The sequence below is a fragment of the Dermacentor variabilis genome, chromosome 9, assembly GCF_050947875.1.
Source record: "Dermacentor variabilis isolate Ectoservices chromosome 9, ASM5094787v1, whole genome shotgun sequence".
Taxonomy (NCBI): domain Eukaryota; kingdom Metazoa; phylum Arthropoda; class Arachnida; order Ixodida; family Ixodidae; genus Dermacentor; species Dermacentor variabilis.
This window is the reverse complement of record NC_134576.1, coordinates 87211606-87234116: the sequence shown is the minus strand read 5'-3', so window position 1 is coordinate 87234116 and position 22511 is coordinate 87211606. Positions and strand designations below refer to the sequence as shown.

The window sequence follows — 22511 nt, the reverse complement described above, 5'->3', positions numbered from 1 at the left end:
AAAATGCCCCATGGCACCACTTTTGGGGCTGTAGGTGTTATGGCATGAAAAAACTAGGCCAAAGGAACGAGCGTCAACAGGTTGGATGCCAACTACCGACTGAACTGCGTATCGAGTTCACTGGAAGTTGGCGCCCCATCCTGCCAAAGTATACAATTCTTTAATAATATTTGGGGTTTTACGTGCCAAAACCACTTTCTGATTTTAAGGCACGCCGTAGTGGAGGACTCCGGAAATTTTGACCACCTGGGGTTCTTTAACGTGCACCTAAATCTAAGCACACAGGTGTTTTCGCATTTCGCCCCCATCGAAATGCGGCCGCCGTGGCCATACAATTCTTTGGCCTCATTTTTTCTTGCTATATTACTTTTACCAACATGTCTGACCAACTAGTTCACACAAAAACTGCTTCTACATGCATGCTCCAGCAAAACTTTGCGAGTATGAGATTATGTATATTGCATACAAAATTTGGGGAAAGAAATACATTTTTCTTTGCTGCTTCAATGTGCAGCCCCCGACAGGCAGGAATCCCTGTCATGAAGCCAATCACTACTACAATGACAAAGCTTAGAAAATGTTTTATTGTGCAGAAGTAAATGTCACTCAAAAGCACACATTTGCAAACATATAAAACCTTGTTCATTGGTATGCTCCACATTGTACTGCCTGCAGTAGCTCAGAGACCACACAATTACATGTATCAAACACTTTCACTCTCAAAGTGCTCACTAAAATGCCTGCTCAAATCACAATAAAGACTACTGGACAAAGCCACAGTTTGTTAGTGACATCAAATACAATGCCTGTCTTCATATTTTGGTCATTATATGACAGCAGTGGAATTGGAAGATGCATGCTCCCACTAAGGGCTAGATGGGCACCAGCATTTGTGACCGCTGTACTATTATTTGACATTAAGTTTGCGTGACCAGTCTGCCACGGCTGATGTGGCAATTTATCACAACTTTTTCACAAGGAGATCTTTCTTGAGAAAAAAGAAACACTTGATGAATTGTTGATGAAACTATTGATGCAATACAGCTTGGGATATGAGCCGAAGCTACATCTAAGCAGTGTTTGTCTTAGACATTTGCACAATGAAGAAACTAGTAAATATCCATATACGAGTGTACTATGCTCTTTTGTTCAAACGTCAAAAACCTATGACTTGCACTTTCCCTTTGGTGTACACGTGACAAGAACTTTTGTTGGGTAGGTTTCAGAACCTGGAATACATCATTTTGTACGTTTCTCTCCCAAATGGTTTCAAGTGAATCAGTGAAGCCTATATGTTGGCAATACAATGTAAATGGCAGAGTTACGTTAACTTTAACATGTAAAACACAAAAGCATCAAAATTGTGTGAAAATAGCAGGGATCACACTTCTTTCTGGAGTACACACAGCTCTACTATATGCAACATGAATACAAAACATAATGAGACCTTTTAAACAGCATCAACAAATGACTTGCATAAAACACCGTTTTAAACAAAGCAACAAGCACAAACATGACTCTTGCGAGAGTGTCATAGACAAAGAGAATACACCTATTGTGTGACAAGAAACGATTGACTTAACAGCTTGTTCTAGGGGAAAAAAAAGGTGTTTGTGACATATGCTCAACCCCACTCTGAGTCAGGATGTGCATAGTTCGCAAAAATAAAAATATATGAAGCATGACATGGCAGCTTTAGCTGGTAACATGTAACAGCATTTAAAGGCACTGTCTACCAGGTGAAACATCTTAAGAGCTTATGGTGTGGATAGAAGGAATTGGCCTTTAAATGATGAAAATGAGGACGAGTCAAGTTTTCGCCCTTAAAAAAAGGAAAACACTGTTAAACCAGAACCACCGAAACAAACGCAAAAGTGATAGGATTGAACACACTGCAGTATAACATCACAATTAAAGAAGTTCATGTGTCACAGACACCGCACAAATATGCAATTATGAAAGCATTGGTTGGGGCCAGGAATCCTCTGCTTTTTAATTAAAAGTTATTGCTTCACCAGCATTTAACACATTTATTTTTTGCATTGGAGAGCTTTTCTGAAAATCGGTGCTACTTTCGGTACTGTCGACATAGTACGGTACATTAAATAGTGACATGCTATGTAATGCTCCACATCCTATGTGAAGCTTACGCCCATGAGGAATGGGCCTCCCAAATATTGTACAGCTCCTACTATTGACTTAACACTTTTCTGGTATAGAATTAAGCAAGATTTTTCTGCCGGTAATGATATTGAAATTGGTAGGGATTCCCTTTAAACAGAAATGTAGCAAAAAAAATGAAAAAAAAGAGAAAAAGCTTTTTTCGTGCTGCAATATGAGCACGCAGTAAAAGCTTAAAGAATACAACACAGTGAAGGTGTAGGAGGAATGTTGCTGCTATGTGGGGCTTCAACACGGCCCGTCTCGCAAGCTTGTCAATACAGAGAAGGGAGGAAGGCAATCAACACCAGCACATTGAACCCCTTCTCTTTTCCAGACATGATACTTATAGTATTATATGTCATAATGACAGATGACACAACACTTTATTTGATTTTATAAAATAGTCTTATCAGACTATTTAGTCTGATGAGACTAAATAAAGCGAATGAAACCAATCACTAAATCTGGAGATAGCGTACAGACAGAACAGACAATGCTTGCATAATGAGAATGTGAAAAAAAAAATGCTTGTCATCAGGAAGTGACCTCTACTGTGGGGGCTGTATAGCAACACACTGCATGGACGGCCACACTGCGTTGACGGCCAACATGTCATACTCGCCCAGGCATCATTGTGTGCTGCCAAAAAACAAGAATACGCAACAATGCTTCCTCACGGTACAATGAGTCGACAAGCCTGCTCACGAGACGCAGGCTGTCTCTAAGGCCACCAAGACTAGTGTCTTGTACAATGTTCAGGGCTGCTTGTATTTCCTGTGACAATGGTAGATACGCTTTCGAAGTCTGCAGGCTGCGGAGTCGAGACAGCGTCTGCTCGGCAAGGGCTGCATTATTGTCAAGCCGTGCGGCCACAAAGGCAGCCACCGCCCTACAACACAGTCGGAATCTTGCGGAAACCGCAGATCGGCGCCCCATGCCGAGCGCTCCCAGAAGGCCACTGGTGTCACGGTCTTCGCCAAGAGTGCCAAGTGTGGAGCAAAATTTGACCAAGAGGTTGTGAACTGCTTCTGGATGGCTGCCAAAGTCAAGCTGGTGCACGCTCAAGAGCAGCAGCTTGGACCAAAGCAACAGCAGCTTCGGTTCAGAAGTTCCACCAGTGCAGTTAGCGCATCCTTGAGACACCCAACAGGCCAGCTGGTCCAAGAGAACCCACTCATCCTCGGGGGAGTGGCATTGTGGCAAGCAGTGCAGCACGTAGATCAGCTGTGTCAGATGTGCTGCTTGGCAGGCACACTGCTTCAGAAAATTGGCCAAGGTCAGCTCAGGGATTTGGAAGGCAGCAACAGCATGGAACCAGCTGCTGTCGTCTGTAAAGGACCCTTTGAGAAACGCAGCGAGGCAAGCCTCGGTAACGCACACAAGTTGCTGCACAGACGCCACGTTGCCACAGGATGCAGTCAGCACTGAGAGCAAGACTGGCTGTCCTGCGTGAGCATTCAGCCAGGGCAGCAATCCTTCAACCAATGCCTGTACTTGTGGGCTGCCCTCCGGACAGCAGTCCAGGAGCGAGAGGGCACGGCCTAAGAGAACCACGGGACCCTGCACGTGCTCACAACGACCAAGCAAGTGTGGAAGCAGCGAAATCAGATCTTTAATGTCGGCGACGTCGAGAGCTGAGCTGTACAGTCCGACGAGCATGGTCACAAAGGCGAGCTGCTTGTGAAGGTCGTTCGCATGGCCTGGCAGCATGCACGACAGGGCAGCCACGAACTCCAGCACTGTCCTGTCAACACCAACACTTGGTTTTAAGAGCTGGTGCACGTTGCAACTGCTGGCAAACACCTTCTGCAGGCGCCAGACTATTTCCACTGGCACTACTTCCCAGTTATATTCACGCAAAGGATCAAGGGAAGTTGCTACGAATGCAGCCATGTTTGGGTGCCATGCAAGGCCGAGAACAAGTTCAGCAAAGGACGAACAATAGTCCACAGTGTATTCAGGAGCAAGTTCCAGTGCATCACGCAGACAGGTCTGCCATGGCACTTGCACAAACACTTGTACCAGGAAAGTTAGGTGGCCGGAATACTTTTCATCCAAGAGCTTGCAGGCCAGCCTCACATCCTCAACAGAAGGGGAAAACTTTGACCACGGAAGCTTGTCAAATGCGACCTGCACAGCATCTGTGATGTGCTTTGGTGGGTTCGTCCACACATACTTAACAAAATAGTGCTGCCACACTGAAGACATGACATTGATGTTAGCCACATTGCAGCAGCAATCATGAAAAAAAGCCAGTGCATAAACAAGTGAGTCTGCCATGCAGAGCGCTTGTTCAGTATCATTTGGCAGCCATGGTGCGCAGGCATTCTTGTCTTCTGTTAGTTCTAGCCAAGGCCCGTACAGCTGCAGTACAGCCTTGATGGCCTGTTGTAGGTTGTCCTTCGGGGAGTTGACCTTTCTCCATATATAGGCGTGTGCAATAACACTGAAGAAATGGCACAGCACAGAAAGATATGGCTTGACTCTGCTATAGAGGCCCTTCATGGCTAAGGAAGCATCAGAAGTTCGGAGTTCTGCAAAGTGAGCTGTTGCAACAGCCAGGGTCTCTGCTGCTTCATCCAGCGACAAGGTACAGTGATGCTTTGTACACATGTCCCTAATCTGTGCTGCCTCACCGGAAGTGCTCCAGCCCAGTGCCTGGATAAGAATGCTCCAAGTGACTACAGGAATTGAGCAGGACGACGTGCCTCTGAGAAGCATGGTGAGGACAGGTGCATACTGCTGAGGAAAGCTGAACTGTAGCAAGCCACGCAGGTGTGAACAAAGAAGCTCGACCAAGGGCAGCACAGTTGTTTTGGGATTATGGCCACATTTTTCTAGCATCATCTCCATCGCCACCAGCAAATTCCCTCGTACAGCCCGACTTGGTGCACGGCTTGTTAACCAATGTGGGAGGTCAAACTTGGATAGCAGCACAAAGACAGTGTTGTAGAGAGCTGGAACGAGGCTGGAACTTAATGAGTGGTACATGAGAGCATACTGCTCATCATCAGCTGCTGCAGGAGTGAAGAACGGTGATATGTGGTTTACAATGCTTGGATTCTTGAGCATTGCTTGCAGCACAGGCAGGCACTGGCTAGCCCTGTTGGACACAAACTCCTGACCGACCATGTCCAAGCATAGAGTAAGAAACTGTCGCGTGGGGGTGTAGCTGGTAATGTCCTTCTGTAAAGCTCCAATCAGGTCAGAAAAGACCTCGCTCCCAAGCACTGCGAGAGCAACCTTGTCAGCAGGCGAAGCCTGACGATGCCTTTGAACTAGCTGAGTAAGACATGCCTCCAACTGAACGAGGGCACAGCAACTAGCGTGCGGCGGCCCTGTGAGGGTGGCAAGCCATTCAGTTCGATTTTGCTTTACCTTTAGCAAGATGTTGGGATCCTGGCGGGCTTCATAAAACGTCAGGTTCAACTGCGCTGCACCACGGCAGTTATTACCGCACGTGCGCACCAGGCTTACGTGTGTCTCAACATTCTTGTAGAGGACAGGAAGCAATTCATTTTGGTGTGCCTGATCTAAGTGTGCCAGCATGTCCAGCTGGCCATTAACGGTGGTTGCCTGCGCCCGCAGTGCCCTCAATTGTGAAGCAACCAGTTCTCGCACTTCTGACGCGACAACTGGCACAGGTGGGATGACAGGTACCAATGTGGGCACAGGAGATGCTAGCACTGGCTTCTCATGTGTCCCCAATTGAAAAATCATGCCCTCTTTCACAGCTGGCACATTACTGTCTTGCTGTTTCCCTTGGCTAGGGACAACAGGTGAGAACTTGACCAGCTCCAGGCTTTCCAGCTGACACTGCCAGGGCTCCATGGACACAAGGTCATGCCACAGCTGACCATTGCCTTGGATGGTGGCACACAACAGCTCTGGACAGTACTTCGATGGTAAAGCAGTAAGGTCAACACCAGTGCACAAAACTTGCTTGTCTTCAAGCCAGAAGACAAAACTGCGATACACTCTGAGCAACCTCTCACACAGAATCTTTGGCAATGCCCCTTTCTCTTCACCAGAACAGTACTTGGAGAAATGGTCCACCAGATCGGTCACTCGCTGCTTCACTTTCTTTAACAAAGATGAAAAGCCACCACACTTGAACAAATGCAAGCCTGCACTGTTGCCATCAGCGCACTTTCGTAGGTAGAGAAAAAAAAACTGCTGCCATATCAGAGGAAGAGCAGGGTGATCTGCATCAGTGACAACAGCTTGACGAGCCCAACGGTACAGCAAAAGAACATCCAAGGGCGCTTGAATGGCCTTCTTGACTGCAGCAGTGCACTCAGGTGAAACTGCAGCACAGAGCACAGCTTCCCACATGGCTGCCACACTGGGCAGCCGAGCTTCGGCAAGCATCCCTGCCAGAGCGAACCATGGCGCCGATGGTGCAGAGTTAAATGGCACAACTGCGGGCCAGGTTTTTATGGACAGTGGTGCACTTGCCTGTTCAGTTAGGCTGTTCAGCAATGTTGTGAGTTGTTCCAATGCACTTTCCAGGCAGTCTGCCTCAAAATAAGCTAACTGAACCAGAAAGTCAAGAAGGTACATGACATCACTCTGCCCACTGAATTTAGAGGCTGCCTTTTGCATGGGGATGTCTGGAAGGTGCAAAAGTAAGGATGTCCAAAGTCTGATAGGCAGTGATGGGAAGCCCCAACGCTTGGCCTGCTTGACATGATAAGCCATTGTACCAGCAAGCAGCTTAAGTACACACCGTTCATGCTCATATCTGGCCAGTTTCCAAGCTGCTGCCATGCTAGTGCTGTCAAGGAGAACAAGATGTTGGAGATCTTCCAAAAATTTCCTGTTAGTTATGAGCATCTCCTGCCGCATGTAGAAAAGTGGAAGAACAAGGCTCAAGCACTTTATTGCAGCGGCATACTGCTTCTTAAGTACTAGGGTCGAAATAGAGTTAAGACCCGCGGTAAGCACTTGTGCCCTGCAGTGGCCCATGCTTGCAATGGAAAAAGACAGGAAGATGCCACAAGGCAACAGCTCATTGGTGGCTTGTGCAACTGGCTGGAGCCATTCGTACTTTTGAAGATCTGGTGCAACGTCAACAGGTGGATTTTCATCCACGACAAGGCTCAGCTGAGCATGGTGGTTACTGTCAAAAGCATGCAGCTTTAGTTTAAACAGAATATCCCAGACCCAGCTGCCGAATTCCGTGGGCGTCGAGGACTTGCAAGCACTGGTAGCCACAAAGGGCAGATAACGCACTTGTTTGTGAACCCTGTCAGCACAAAACTTTCTGTAAGACATGAGCAGTAGCACTCCAACAAACTGGTGTAGGCTGCGTTCCAGGAAGAGCTGGCCCTGCTCATTTGTACCGTAATTCAGAGCGTCAATCAACATCCTAGCCAGAAGACCCTGAGGTGAATCCAGAGGATAGCAGAGCAGGAAATGGGCTATGATGTCAAGGTCTTCTTTGTCGGGCTGCCACAGCTCCAGCGGCATTGCGCGCATCAGGTAGCAAGACATTATGCCCAGTGCCAACATGTGGTCTTCAATTGCATCCAAGAGCACCGACACAATAAATGGCTGCTTTTTAGCGAGGGAGGAAAGCAGGTCTCTGCCTTGTTTGGGAAGCGATTTCCTTAGGTTTACATTAAGGTATGCAATCTCAAAGATGTCAATAGTAACAATGTGGGCAAGAGCAGGGCTGTCCACCATGTTCACAAATGCAGCCATCAAGAAGAATACCTCCGAGTGCGGCAGTTGACTCAGCCTTTCATGGAAAGAAAGCCTGTGGCTTTTGCAAAGTAGCTTGCTACAAACTTCAAGAGGAGATAAATGAACTTGATGCAGATTCTCCTCATAGCTGTTATGAAGGAGCCACAACAACTGCCAAGTCATAGCTGCAGAAATGGATGCATATGGAAGGCCTACCATGAACTGCCATGCTCCTGTTTTGCATGAATAAAAGATGCTGTTGACAGCTCGAAGAAAAAGCTGGTCATATTCAACTTGCAGATGCGTGAGGAGAGCAGGGTCACTATTATTGTGCATTAGCTGGAATCCCTTCAACAGGTCGGACACGCAGTGAATGGTAAGGGAAATAAGGCGAGCAATCTTTCTTGACAAATGCTTGCACCATGAATCACTGTAGGTCTTCAGGCCAGTGTGGAGGATAGAGACCAGATGTGATGCCACTGCTATTGCCTTGAGAACATCTAGCTCCGACATCTTAGCTGCATCGGTCTTTTCGGGTGTGCCACGCAAAAAATTCAGGATGTCAATAAATGGTACTTGGTTTAGCAGGGCAACAACATCACTTTCTAGGCAGCCAAGAACTGAGGCTAGCTCCTTCTTCGGCAAAGATCGCAGGTACTCCTTACGAGCTCCGACTGGGGACAAAATGGTGGCTAATGCTGCCAGGGCATAGTCGAGCATTTGGTGGCAGTCAGACTTTACAGGCAGCAGAGGACTCGGCACCTGGACCAAGCTAATGGCCCACTTGTGGATCCCTGGTGGACAAAGAAGCACATGGTTGAGCAAGAAGAAGTGGTCAGCCAAAGAGGCTACACGAAGCAGTACGTTGGAGAGCGTGTTCACCCATGACTGCACATCCTTCACTAAAAGCTTGTCCTTTGAACCCTTCCTCAAAAACAGGAACAGGACACTGATGCATGACTTAAGTTCAGAGACATCGCAGTTTGGTTCCGTTTGAATTTTGAAGCTGATAGGCCTACTGTTCTGCATGTCCCTAAATGGAGTGCCACTGACAACCAGCTGAAAATGGTAATCAATTTGGACACGGAGGGTATTAACGTTGTGCATGTAAACAACATGTCTCTCCTTCAGCAAAGTAAGCATCTGCTCAGAACGCGAGGCTAAAATCGATGCAACGTCCTTGTTGTACTTTGCCTGTTGGAAGTGGTGTGTCCCGCTAACTTGTACGTAGTCATTGCAACTTCCAGTGCCAGTCACAGAGGCTGACACCAGGTTCCACACACGTGCTTCCCACTGGGCAGTCTCTTCTCGCAAGCTCTCCATAAGACTTGTGGTCTCACTCAAGAGATCCCTGGATCGCAAGTAGTTTGCTAGCAACACATACAGGCTGTGGCTGTTTAGATTTTTTTCTTCATTAAGGCTGGCAAAGTTGGCTACCATGTTTTCTCTCCCTTTCAACCAAGCACCTCCATACATCTGAAGTACCTGATCTTCCAGAAGTGGTCTAATTGCTGCACGGTGGTCAGAAATGCCAGAAATTTCGGGATAGTGTCTGCCGATGTCGCGGCTTCGACCGAACACATCGTAACCGCATGCCGTCGGCACCAAGGCAGTAACTCTGTAACTTGCAAGTTGAGTGTGGGTAGTCAGTGCGTCGCGAGGCGTCGGAAAAGCACACGGATTATCGTGCGTGTCCGGAGGTACGGTCGGCGGGGCGGAAGGTGCTTCAGTTAAATCCTCTGTTTTTATTTCTTCCCAGTAGCTGCACTCGTCACCCGTTTCACTGCCGGTATCCGCAGGGGCAGACGGCAAATCGTGCGAGAATGCCGGGGTAATCTCTGCCTGCTTTTTATCCGTGGTTTCTGTACAAATGCCACTGTGCACTTCCTCGGGAGCGTCGTCAGGTGCGCTCGGTACTACTTGCGATAAAACAACTGCGCAGATCGCCTCCGTGGGCTGCGGTACGGCTTTGTTTTTTTCCTGCTGGCTGTCATCAACCGTGTCACTTCGACCAACTTTCTCGGGGCGTCCCGGCAGCAAATCAGCGCCATCCTGACGCGTTGTCGAATGCGAAACTTCAGAAGCACAGGGCGGCGACTCGCTACCGTCTCCATCTTCGACGACGCCAGGGAGGCACGATGCACCTTCACTTTCGCCGACTTTTGTTGCCGGAAAATCATTTGATTGCTTCGGTGCGCAGCGTTTTCCCGCGGAAATCTTTTGACGGGAGCTCACCGTGGCCGCCGCTTCCATGTTTGCATGTTTGTCCACACCTATAGTGAACTAGAATCCACACCCGTGTGCAAATGCGTTACCGACAAGCAGCGCTTTCGCGCAGCTGATTGTCAAGTTATTGCTTTCCGGTAGTGCAAGCACTGCAAGCAAGCGCTTCCGGTCAACCTCGGTCGGGCAAACCGGCCGCTGATAAAGCGCGCGGCAAGTTCGAAGGCGACGTAAACACATTCACATTCGTTGCAAAAAAAACGGTTAAGCTTTAAAATAAACGTACCCTCGAGGAGCAGGGTGGGGGCGATTGTTACGTGTTGCAGCTGTCCAAACAGCTGCGAAAACCTTATCGTATACCAAGCAAACTTTCGAGTATCATTTATATACGATTCTATCCAACCTGAATACACGCTGTGCGAAATAGGTGCGAAACTCTACGGGAGTAAGGGAGGGGGGGGGGGGTGGAACATTGTTGGACTACTTACTGCCCAGACAGCTGCAAAAACCGTATCGCATACCAAGCAAATTCGAGCATCATTTACATATTGACCCTGTACAATGCAAAACTGAATACACGTTGTGCGAAATATGTGTGATACAGGTTGGAAGAGTGGGCCGCCGCAGGAACTGTACTTGCATCAGTGAAGCTAATTGAAGCTGCGCGCCGGCAGCAACAGCTGGCAGATGCAAAGCCTCCTTGGCTTCGGCTTCGCCGCCTCTCGCTTTCCGTGCTGCTGTGGCTTTCGAGCGGTACGTCGCGCCCACAGTAAAAATAAAGTCGTTCTTTATTCTATGGTAAAAATGAGTGGCACGCGCGATGAAAGCACGTGTTGTTCTATCGAGCGGCCGTTTAAGTGGGCAGTTCATCGCGCAGGTTGATCCGGCCATTTTAGTAGTAGGCTATGGATACGGGGTCAAAGAATGAAGCGTGGAACCATAAGCGCGTGGAACGATCATTAAAGGTGCGCTCATCACGCCATGCGATAGTTGGCATTGTTTTGTTAGAAATTTGCCTTCTAAAGTTGCCTTGTGATGTTTTCAACATATTTCAGCTCTGTGGACCATTCGTTCGCGTTCGAACGAAGATGAGAGCAAGTGGTGTACGTGTCATATCTATATAGAAACTTGGGACATTGGCTGTCATTTGATGCAGGACTGAGCTAAGCTTCCCTGTTGTTGCCGGCGATCGATTGTTTCTTGCCTTTCACCGAGTCGATCCCGGTGCTGGGGTGCCGCGGTAAAGCACGAAAAGAATCGTAATAGAATCACATTATCCCGCCCAGACCGTTCACTCAAAGCGCACACGTTGTACAAGCGTTCTCTGATTCTGCCTAGCTCAAAGAAATATGCCCGTCGCGGCTGGGAATGATGTTAGATCATGCAAAGTATAAAGTTTTTTTTTTCCAACTAGAAACTTATTTTTATTTATTTGGCGTGACGATCGAGAAATAAAGGCCGAACTTAAACCTTCGCGCCAGAACCCCTGCGCTTGTACGTCAGTGTGACGTCATGGATTTCAAAGGTTCATGTCCAGATTTGTACGCAACGAATTACATAATTCGGTAGTTCTTTTAATTCATCAGTTACTTGCTGTACTCAGTAACGCTCACTGTAATTCAATGAATTTATCGACTATATAAGCTGTAACACCTAGGCAACACAGCTTTGAACACTTTTCATCTGTCAGGTGTTGGCCAACAATTTTTCATTACTTCATATATAACATATTGCCATTTGTATGAACACCATGTGCCCACCCCCTCTGTAATGCTGTTAGTGCCCTGAGGGCACTGCAATAAATCAATATATTTGAACCAGAGCTGCTATAGCTCTACATAGCGATAGCCACATAGGACGGTGATGTCAGATAGTCAACCACGGACAATTGTTTCAGTTTTTCCCTGGACTTGCCCCACCGAGCTCCAGCAACAATGAAGCATTCTTTCATCGAGGAAATGCCTTACTTAGCGCACATTTAATATAAGAGCAAAGAAGGCGACCGAACAGAGCACTACTAACAAGCATTAAGTTTTACTGCTCACATAGCAATATATAGCAAGAGGTGAAAGCAGGAAAATGATAAATCTGCATGCACATCACTCGCACAACTTATCATTGTAAAACAAGTGTTGCACTAACCATGCCATGTTCTCTTTCCATAGTTGTGCAAGCACCATGTATCTGTTTTCCACCTTTTGCCTTTCGATATTCAAATTGTAATCGGTTACTTTTTCCTATCTGCCGAAACCTTAGTGCTGGCACATTAGTGCAACATCATGGATTTCAAAGACCATAATTTGGGGCAGGAAAGTTCTCTAGATTGTTAGCCAGATCCCTTGGTTCCTTATAGAGCCTATATACACAGATATGAAAAATTAACTAGAGCCAAACGGTTGACATAAAATTTGTGACGTCATATGGCTCTGCTGTTACGCTAACTTGAGGGCGGCGCTGCCGCCAGTTTCTCGTATCTCTGTGTTTTCCAGCTTATCACCTTCAACTAAGAACAAAATAGTGGCTAATATTGCCAGGGCATAGTCAAGCTAAGCACAGTTTCAAGATGACACAAGAGAAAGACACCGATGCACAGGACAACTGCTACTCACAACTAAATTTTATTGTGAAGATTTTGTCTACTCATACACAGCGGACCAGGGTTGTGCCAGCGCCCTGTCCATCAAGCCAATCAATGCGTCATATCAAAGAGCGTACAGGTTACAGCATCATTTCTAAAAACGGCTTTTCTTTGCTACGCAAAGCAACCGACATATCGCTAGTACCTGCACTCTCTTTCTGCCTAATATGAAATGCCTCCATGATTTCTCTGGCCAAAGCATTGCCACTCCTGCCTAGAATTTGCATACCGGAAGAAATTGGCTTACAGGGACAGGATCTACAATGCATAGGCAAATGAAATGAGTCATTGCCAGTTACAGATTGCTCATGCTCCCGTGCCCGATTGTCGACGCATCGGCCGGTTTGTCCTATATAAACCTTTCTGCATGTAAGCGGTTTAGTGTGCGCTTTTAGTTTTTTTATAGATAATTCCCCAAACATGCATGAGATATATTTCTTGTTCTAGTTCATTGCACAGCTCATAGGAAGCCGTGCATAAGTTCCAAAGCATTACGAGATACAGCAACTGTTTCCAGAGGTACGAATGCTGCCTTGAAATTTAGCACTCATTGAGGAAAAGTATTGAATTAAAATATCCAAAATCTTTTTTCAGGGCTTTAAAAGCATATATAGCATTAGAACAATATTCTTAACAAGGTAGTTAACAAGCTAGTAACAAGGTAGTTAAAAAGGTAGTTGACTGACGCTCTTGAAAGTTCGCCCATGCATTGCGAATAAAATACCCATTATTCCCTAAAAATGACATTTTTGTGGCAAATGGAGTTCATCCAGGACATTAGACAATTTCCTGTGAGGTTTGTAAAGCTCTTGAACACTTGTATAAACTAATTTTTGATATATGCAGCAATGAACCTGCATGCTTCGTTGTTTGCAAACATAGAATTGCTATCATCTTTTGGTTCTCAGGGCTGCGGGGAAACTTGATAAGCATTTTATATAACAAACAGACAAGAAATGACAATATACAGCAGAACCCGGATATATAGAACCTGAAGGGGATCACAAAAAAGTTTGATATACAGGTAATTCGATGCATAAAATAAAAATATTATACAAAAATTTTCAAGGGGATTATACAGCTGTTTGTTCTACACACTAATTCGTTATATGTGGGTTCGATATATCTGGGTTCGACAGCAGCAATTTTCATTTAGCCCTATATTAAGCAATCTACTTGAAAAATTTTATGCACGCCAACTCTACCGCACCCTACAATTTCTTTAAATATAAACTTTGTGTATTATCTCGTCCTCTCAGGAGAACCATAGACACACACATGTAACATATTCAAATGAAAATGAAAACCAACAATGCCACAGTGCAGTCAGGTGCAGTTGCGGCGTAAAACTTGCACACTTTTGCCCACGATTGCAGTGACACGGCAGCCATCGGCTTTCGTCACCTTGGGCGTCACCTTGGTGTTCTTGCTCAGCATGCTAGCCTATATATGCTATGCTCTGTTCCATACATAGCCGTCAACACAGTGGAAGCTACGCAAGAAGTTCGGTCAGTAAAAGTTATCACTCCGTGCTTTCCGTTCATGCTTTGCTGCGTGCCAACAGCGTTCGCTCATGCAAGCACACATGCGAGGCTCCTCGCTAGGGGTTCCAAATAAAACACCTGAGAAGAACAACACAAGTAAAACTGATCTAAAACAACACATTAGCAGCCGTATACCAAAGTGTGTTTGTTTCTAGGGATTATAACTCGTTTTATTCAACACTGAGCCTATATAAAGAACAGTAGCGCACAACTACAGTAAAAAAACATCAAACTATATTCAAGTGCAAACTAGCCTCCACAGTGTTGACTGCTTTGTATGGAACAGAGTATAGGCACTACACCTCGTATTACTCGCACGCAGCAGGCTGGGATTTCCTCAATTTCTTTTTTTTGTTGTTGTTGTTAGAATGGACTCCTGAAGCGGAGAGGGCAGATCGTAATGAAATGTGTTTAATGTCAGCAACATACATCCAGCTAGTCTATGAGACACATGAAACGTTTTCAGAAACTTGCTAGCTAGACCACTCAGTTCCATTAGAATTAAGTGTAGCCCTTGACACTGATTGACACAAAGTGTAGCCCTTGACACTGATTGACACAAAGTGTAGCCCTTGACACAAAATTGACTACACCCGAGTGCTGAGTGGGTGCGATCGAATTTGTGACATCACATGACATGCTGTCCCACAAACTTAAGGGCGGTATCGCCACCTGTCTTTTGTTTTTGGGTTTCTTCCAGATTATCAAGGCTTCTCCTCTCACCAAGGGTGGCTGTTTCGCGTTGCAAAAGTGTAATTCACCAATACCCTCCTGACGGTACAAGTGGATATTTTGCAGTGCAGAAGCATTATTTACTAGTGCAACTTGACATTCATGCTTAGTGTCCCTCTAAGGCCCAAGGCAGGGCGACTACATCCAAATTTACAGCTAGATGGATACCGCCACTTCTATGGAACATGTACAATCACTTCTGTACCACTTCCACATGCCATACACGAAACGTCATCTGAAGATTTTCTGCTATAAGTCCATGTTTCTACTAGAACAACAGTAGGGCACAGCCCTATAATTACAGTACAAAACTCATTTTCGATCGCATTCTTTGCTGTTTGGCACAGTTCCATGGCTGGGTTCCTCTCCAGTGTGCCTACAGTGTTCCTGCGCTTTTGACCTCATGTTCAGCACCCCTTTTTTCAGCTGCTGTTTACCATGTTATCCTAACACTTGCTCGCTATTTTCCTGGATCTCTATCTGCACTGTGAGTCGATAATTTTCATGTACGGGTACCACGCCTTCGAAGCTGGAACCTGCTGGTGCGGATCCGGAATACTGGGAAATTTTGAACAGTGTTTGTGTTTGCAGTCTGTGTTAATGAAAATAAAAACCAGTCACCCGCGCTGCAATTGCAACAGTTCGGGCAGCCCACAAACACATCATCCAATGAAAATGCATCTCTTGCAACCAGGAAATCAGTACAATTCGAAATTAGAAGCTGAGCAGTCCATCGTAGACATGGCAGTCCTTAACACAGCAGTACTACCACCCCTGTGCATTTTCTAGGTATTAGTCCCCATGTCTTCTACATTTGCCATCACAAAGCCACTACATGGGGAGGACAATGGCCCATGCATTTCTGTCTAGAGCTTTTATTATGTTATTGCGCATGGCAATAACAGCATGTGCTGGTTGATCGTAACGCCGACTGATTTCCCATCCACACAGAGTTGTGCTTACGTTGCAATAGACGGCACTGCACTTGCTAGCAAACTAAACTGTCAGGAGCCCATACTGGCAAAACACTAGGTCTTACATTTACCAAACAGACCAAAAATGCAATGGTTGTCACTAGCGGAGTGAGCAGAAATTGCTTCAGTGGGAACCATCCACTAGGACAAGTCAGTGCAGTCAGTGCGATTGTGAATTTCTGTGAAAAGGCACAAGCACAAGTATCACTACAGTCGACTACTGTTAATTTGACCTTTGTTAATGAGACGTTTCACTTAATTTGAATGTGCTGCCTAAGTCCCTGTGAGAAACTATACATTGCTACGGATGAAAAACAGTTAAAATGCGAAAGCATGCCGATTTGCTTAGACACTCACTGGATGCTGCTTCACGTGCGCAGTGGTTACGAAATGCTTGAAAACCCACAAAATTCATCACACAACACTACTGCTTCGATAGGCATGTAGTTGTTTTATTTTTAGTTTTTTAGTGGGCAATGCTTCTTCCATTAGTGAAACCATCTATTCCGGCTTGTTTCAAGTTGTGTCTTGAATCCATATTCAGCAGTCTGCTTTGTTTGTTCAGCATGTTCAGCCCAGTGCCGAGGCAGCATTTAAACATGCTGGCATTCTTCACTATGTGCTCGTCTAGTTGAGCTTCAAGAGACAAGCAAAAAGACACTACGGACTATGTAAAAAAAGAAAAAAATGGATTTGTTTGGACAGTCCGACGAAACGTTTACATCTTGCTAGGGTCAAATTAACGGGAACAGACTGCATCCACATGAATAACATCCACATGAAGTTAAAAAAGTAGCGCTTCACAGAGCTAAGAAATGCAGTGGTTTGTACTAGAGTAACATTTTAAAGGGATTTACAACCAATGTTTAACGACAGTTTTTTATGGCGCAACAGAAAGCTCACGCTCGTTAGTGTTTGCACCTGCAGCAGTTTCTTGAAAAGCGCACGGATACTCTGTAAGCAGAATTTTTTTTATCCGAACAGCCTCTAAAGAAGAAAGAGTCCTTCCTGCAGCAATGCTGAGAAGTGAGAGGATGCCGATAGCCCGCCTCGCAAATTGTGAAAGCCGCCCATCGTTCTGCTTTCACAAGAGTGAGTTGTACCTACATTGCGACCTTTTCAACCACTTTTCAAAATAAAAAGCTGGTACAATAAGTTTGCATTTTAGTATCTAATTTTTCATGACATACTTTTATAACCATAGGACTCGCTTTTCATTGACATTATTTTAATAGATACACATTTTACACCATTTACTAATATTTTAGGCCAACATACAGCCACTGAATTTCCACCATATCCAACTATACTCATTGCTATTCATCACCAAGTGTCATGGCGCTCTTTGGTCATTTCTGGCCCTTGCGCCAAAAAACAATATCCATCACCCAATCAATAAGTTTGTGTTGTTGTACCGACCTTACATTTGCATCGTGTTTTCTCTCAGGTTCACGCCTACGTCATGACTGGCTGGCCCGCGGTTGTTCTGTCGATAGACGAGCCAAGCCAACTCAGAGAAAACAAAGGTGAAGGCAGTGCCACTTTTCTACTCACTACAAACGAAGGCCTACCTGCACATTGCAAGTTCGAAAAAACTTATAATAGAAAAGGTGTAATGCATTTCAGTACTAATAAAAATACCAGGAACCACATAAACTAGTAGAAGGTCATGTGATAGGCCACTTATGCATCCATGTTTTTGCTGCGTGGGACACCAAAGGACATTTTTTGTGACTTTTAGTGATTACTTAAAAATATACATCTATCTTCAATGAAAAAAGAAAGAAAACAAGGCTCGTTTTTGCCAATACGATAGGCAATCTTTCTATCAGTGAGGTTATCTTGATCCATGTTCTGAGTGGTTGTATGTCCCTTTAATAGTATGCTGCAGCGTAAGTCCACAGAGCTTACACTGACATAAAACTTCATTCTCCCAGAAAAACAAAGAAAATCTGTCATCCACAACGACATCACAGTATATACAAGTTTATTCACATACGAAAGTTGAAAAAGTGCAAACTATTTAATGGCAGCTTGGAAAGTTGCTTAGGAACGTATCTTTTTTTCACAGGCTTTTGTTTCATTTGTTCGGATACCTCTCCACGATCATGGCATGACCCTGCAAGCAGACAAGAGATGGACATGTTAGCACAGCCAATGTAAGGTCGGGAGCAAGGTACGAGACCCAGCTAGTCGCTGTTTTATCTTGTTTAAGGAGAGCAAAACGAGATGGCAAAGAAGGTGGGAAAAGCAGATTTCCAACTAGTTTTTATTTTTCAAAAGAACGCACACATATACCGTATTTACTCGAATCTAATGCACACTTTTTTCCGATAAAACGGGTCCAAAAACTGAGTGCGCGGTAGAACCAAGTACGACCCTAAATCTGCGTTACCATATCGGGATCGGCATTTCAAGATGGCCGCCTCGTACGCGCTTCGAGCCTAGCTGCCGTAGCTTCCTTCGTGTGCCTAGGCAATGCTTCGTTTGGCTTAGGTTAGTGCACCGTCTGTCTTCCTGTTTTCTGCATTTGCTCTATCAGCATGGAAGTACCGACTCCAAAGACACACCGAGTTCATCACGATGCCGCAATTAAAAGTAAAGCGATCACGTGTGCGGAGATGGACGGAACTCAGGCCGCATCACAGGCGTGTGGAGTTCCCGAAACTTGCGTGCGCGACTGGCGCAAACAGGAGAGGCGTTCTACACCGGTGGCTGCTACGTACGGCGTGGCCATGCAGCCGCTACCTTGAAAGCGATCTGCGGCGGAGACGAGAGTCTACGCATCTAGGCGCACCACGGTGTGTTCTCGTCGCTTAGTTGTGTTGAAGCGAGAGGCTGCACAAAGGTTAATTCCCTCGCTCCTGCTATCGCACTTCCTCGCTCCAGCGTTTTGGTAAAGAGTTTCCGTGGTCATTGAGCGAGACGCATTCACATTTGCTAGTGCGCGCATGACACCATGCTTGTTAATTTAGCTAGTAGGCGAATGTTTAAAAGTTTATACGATCGGTGAAACTACTATCCATACTTTTTGTATAGCTGTCTACTAATTTGCTATCATAATCGATGCTTCGCCTTTTGGGCGAAACTGCGATGTTTTTTATTTATCGCAACTTTAGTACATCGGGAGTAAATCTGTTTTTTTCCCAATGAGAGAAAGTTCTATTTCTGTCTGAAAAAATGAGGTGTGTGGTACTGTAAAGGACATTTATTTTTTTAGGTCATGGCAAACGGGTGCGTGTTACAATCAAGGGCGCGTTAGAATTGAGTAAATACGGTATATAGGGGGTCTTCTTTTTTAACAAGTTCCAAAATTTTTAAAAACTGCCTGTGACAGGTAACACAATTCTAGTCCATGAGCTGGTCTACACGAAGAAGTGAACATTACTTGCACAAAAAATTGAAATGCATAATGAACGAATTAACAAAAACACAATCATTTTATGACACATAGTATTGCAATTTACTAATTATAGCTGGTGAGACTGCAAGGCGGATCCACTTGAAACGAATTCTCAGGATGACACCAGTTTTGAGATATTAATTCCTGAACTCTGCAGAGAAATGCATTTGTGTTCCAGTTATTTTTGTGCTTTAATGCGTAAAGCAGAATTTTGTTAAGAAAGTAAGTGGAACGACAGTGTATTTTGACCGCAAGTTAACGGCGCATATCTCATGTAAGTGGCGTCATCCACATAATTCTATTCAAATGGGTATATACGCCTTGCAGTCTCACCCACTATAATTTGTATATTGCAATATGTTCCAGAAGGTAATTAGTTAACAAATTTGTGAATTAGTCGATTATGCATTTCAATTCTTTGTGCAAGTAATGCCTGCCTCTTCGAGTAGACCAGCTCATGAATTGGGATTGTGCTATCCGTCACAGGCAATATTTAACATTTTGGACCTTCTTTTGAACATTTTAAAACATTTTCGACACCCTTTTATTTACTGAATGAATCAGCAAATGCCATTTACACTTTGCACAAAAGCAGTGCGGAAGCTGCAATTCTCATACCGTGACCGATTAGCGCTCACAGCAGCGAAGGCCTCGCAACTTCCTTCACAGCGCGGTTGCCGCGCACGTCTTCACCGCACGCACATCTCTTCTTTTTTTCGCCAGTGTCCCCGCCCGTCGCAATGTAGACAGTGCTCTTCATACTCGACAGGTTCACACTGAGTAAAAACTAAGCTACTGTTTGCCGCAACCTTTGCAAATGAAACCACGGCCGCTGTTGACGTGCGGCCGATGGGCTCCAAGTCAAAACGAAACTGTTTGCCACAACTGCCACAGACGAAACCGCAGCCGTTATTGATGCGATCATCTATGTCAACTACGCAGTCGTGAAGGCATGCGGCCAATGTAGTGCTAAGCGCGGTGGTAAATTCAAGAAGAAAGGCTTCAGAGGCACAAATAGGCACAAAGCGTTCTGCCGTTGTTGTCATTCACGAATGATTTCCACCGACGACTACGGCGATGTGGACTCTGCCGCTTCGTTTTGGTGGACGTAGCGATGTACGGCCGAATACGTGCTTACTACGTCATAATGCTTACAACGTCAACACGCCTTTTACTGAATGCATCAGCGCATCTCGTTTCTATTTAGCACAAAAGCAATGAGGAAGCTGTAATTATCATGTCGTTGGTGATTAGCGCTTGAAGTGATTGTCTAGTGACTTCCTTCACAGCGCGGCCGTGGCGCGCATTTTAATCTGAGACATGCTTTTCACTACCATGCGCACATCCCAATTATTTTTTCGCCAGTGAACTAGTCAACAACAGATTGTCCGTCCATCACAATATAATCGGTGCTCTTCATCCTTTACAGCTTTGCACTGAGCCAAATTAAACTATCATTTTCCGCAACCGCTGCGGACAAAACTGCCGCTGCTATCGACACGATCATGGACGGTGACCTTGCCATTCTGCAGGCACACGGCTGACGCACGCATTGAGTCAAAACGAAACTACCGTGTGCTGCAATAACTGCAGACAAAAATGATATTATTATTGATGCAATAATTGACGGCGACATTGCAGTTTTGAAGACCCGCAGCTGAAGCGCACATCAAGTCAAATAAAAAATACTGTTTGCTGCAATCGCTGTGAACAAAACCGTGGTGGCTATCAACGCGATCATGAATAGTGATTACGAGTTATGAAGGCACGCGGCTAATGTGGCGGAAACGCGGTTTTAAAGGCAGAAATAGGCACGAAACATTCTAGTGTTTCTGTAATTCCAGTGGAATTTCTGCTGATGACTATGGCGATGCGGACTCCGCCACTTCGTTTCGGTTGGATGCTAACGCTGCTTTTGCTTCTTTGTGCCGCCCATTTGTGGTGCTCCGTGTTTGCCGAGCTGAGAGAGTTGTCCAAATGAACCTATGTGCAGCCAAATGTCTCCAAATTAACGAGAGTTTGATTGCTATACGTAATGCATAGGCCTGCCAGGACCAGAAGGCAAGTCCAAATTGTCCTATTTTCTGAATTAACGAGTGTTGAATTAACAAAGTTTTACTGTACTACGATGTTGCACACATAGACAATTAAAGTGTATTACTTATTGCCACTCATCTACAAGTGCCAATTTCCCCACTGACAAAATGACTAAATAAGCCAAGCTGAGATGTGCAACATTAAAAATTAAATTATGGGGTTTAACGTGCCAAAACCGCTTTCTGATTATGAGGCACGCCGTAGTGGAGGACTTCGGAAATTTCGACCGCCTGGGGTTCTTTAACGTGCACCTAAATCTAAGTACACAGGTGTTTTCGCATTTCGCCCCCATCGAAATGCGGCCGCCGTGGCCGAGATATGTGCAACATCCAAATGTATACATAAGGACACACGCTTGCAGAGAACAGCAAACATTCATTAGTCACTGCAAGAAATCGAAATATCATTCGTGATAAAAGCCTATAAAGGGCTCCAGATTTGTAAAGGTCAAAAGAATGGTAAAGGGCAAGTCAAAAATAGCAGTAGTGGTCCCAACGATGACAAAATGACAACAGTGATGTTGTAGTGGCTTAAATTATGAAGATGCATGATCAAGTCCTAAGTTGGGAGAAACGGGGTTTTCCTATTATGGTGACAACTTAAGCCACACGTGAGGATGATTGACTCTTGCATCTCCCAATGTTTGTTTTCCCTGCATGGCTCTCAAACCTCTGAGATTCAGCTTCACCGCATAGTACATGCAACCGAGGGAGTCAGTGCCACAGCTGTGCACCTATGACATGATTAGCTTGGGCACGACACGCTGAAGAAGCGGTAGATGAAGCTCGGGAATGTCTGTGCACGCCAACCAAATGCGTGCTCATGGGAATGTATTGTGGGATTATCTTGCGGAAGGCGTACCTGCTAGCTTCAGACCGTGATGCCGGCATGGGCAAAAAAGATTGCTTAATACGTGCTTTGGTTTGCATAACTGCAACCACGAACAATTTAGACTGCGGATGCATTGGAAAACATTTGCACGGCGCGTCCTTGAGCAGCGAGTTGAACATCCTCGATTACATAGCACGGTCACTCGAGGAACTATTCCT

General features: G+C 45.4%; 2 protein-coding genes across 2 annotated transcripts in view; both read right to left on the bottom strand.

Annotated features, from left to right (window-relative positions):
- Window positions 1-563: 563 nt before the first annotated feature.
- On the bottom strand, window positions 564-10119 carry LOC142557060 (ectopic P granules protein 5 homolog). The gene has a single exon (XM_075668625.1). It carries the CDS (start codon window positions 10102-10104, stop codon window positions 2776-2778), a length of 7329 nt encoding a protein of 2442 aa, XP_075524740.1. The 5' UTR covers window positions 10105-10119; the 3' UTR covers window positions 564-2775.
- A 7813-nt stretch (window positions 10120-17932) lies between these two features.
- The window catches only part of Mtpbeta (mitochondrial trifunctional protein beta subunit), a 42980-nt gene continuing 38401 nt past the window's right edge, over window positions 17933-22511 (bottom strand). The window contains exon 14 of the mRNA XM_075668624.1: window positions 17933-18081. Within this exon, the coding sequence (XP_075524739.1) occupies window positions 18043-18081 (39 nt within the window). The 3' untranslated portion in view covers window positions 17933-18042. The remainder of the gene's footprint in view (window positions 18082-22511) is intronic.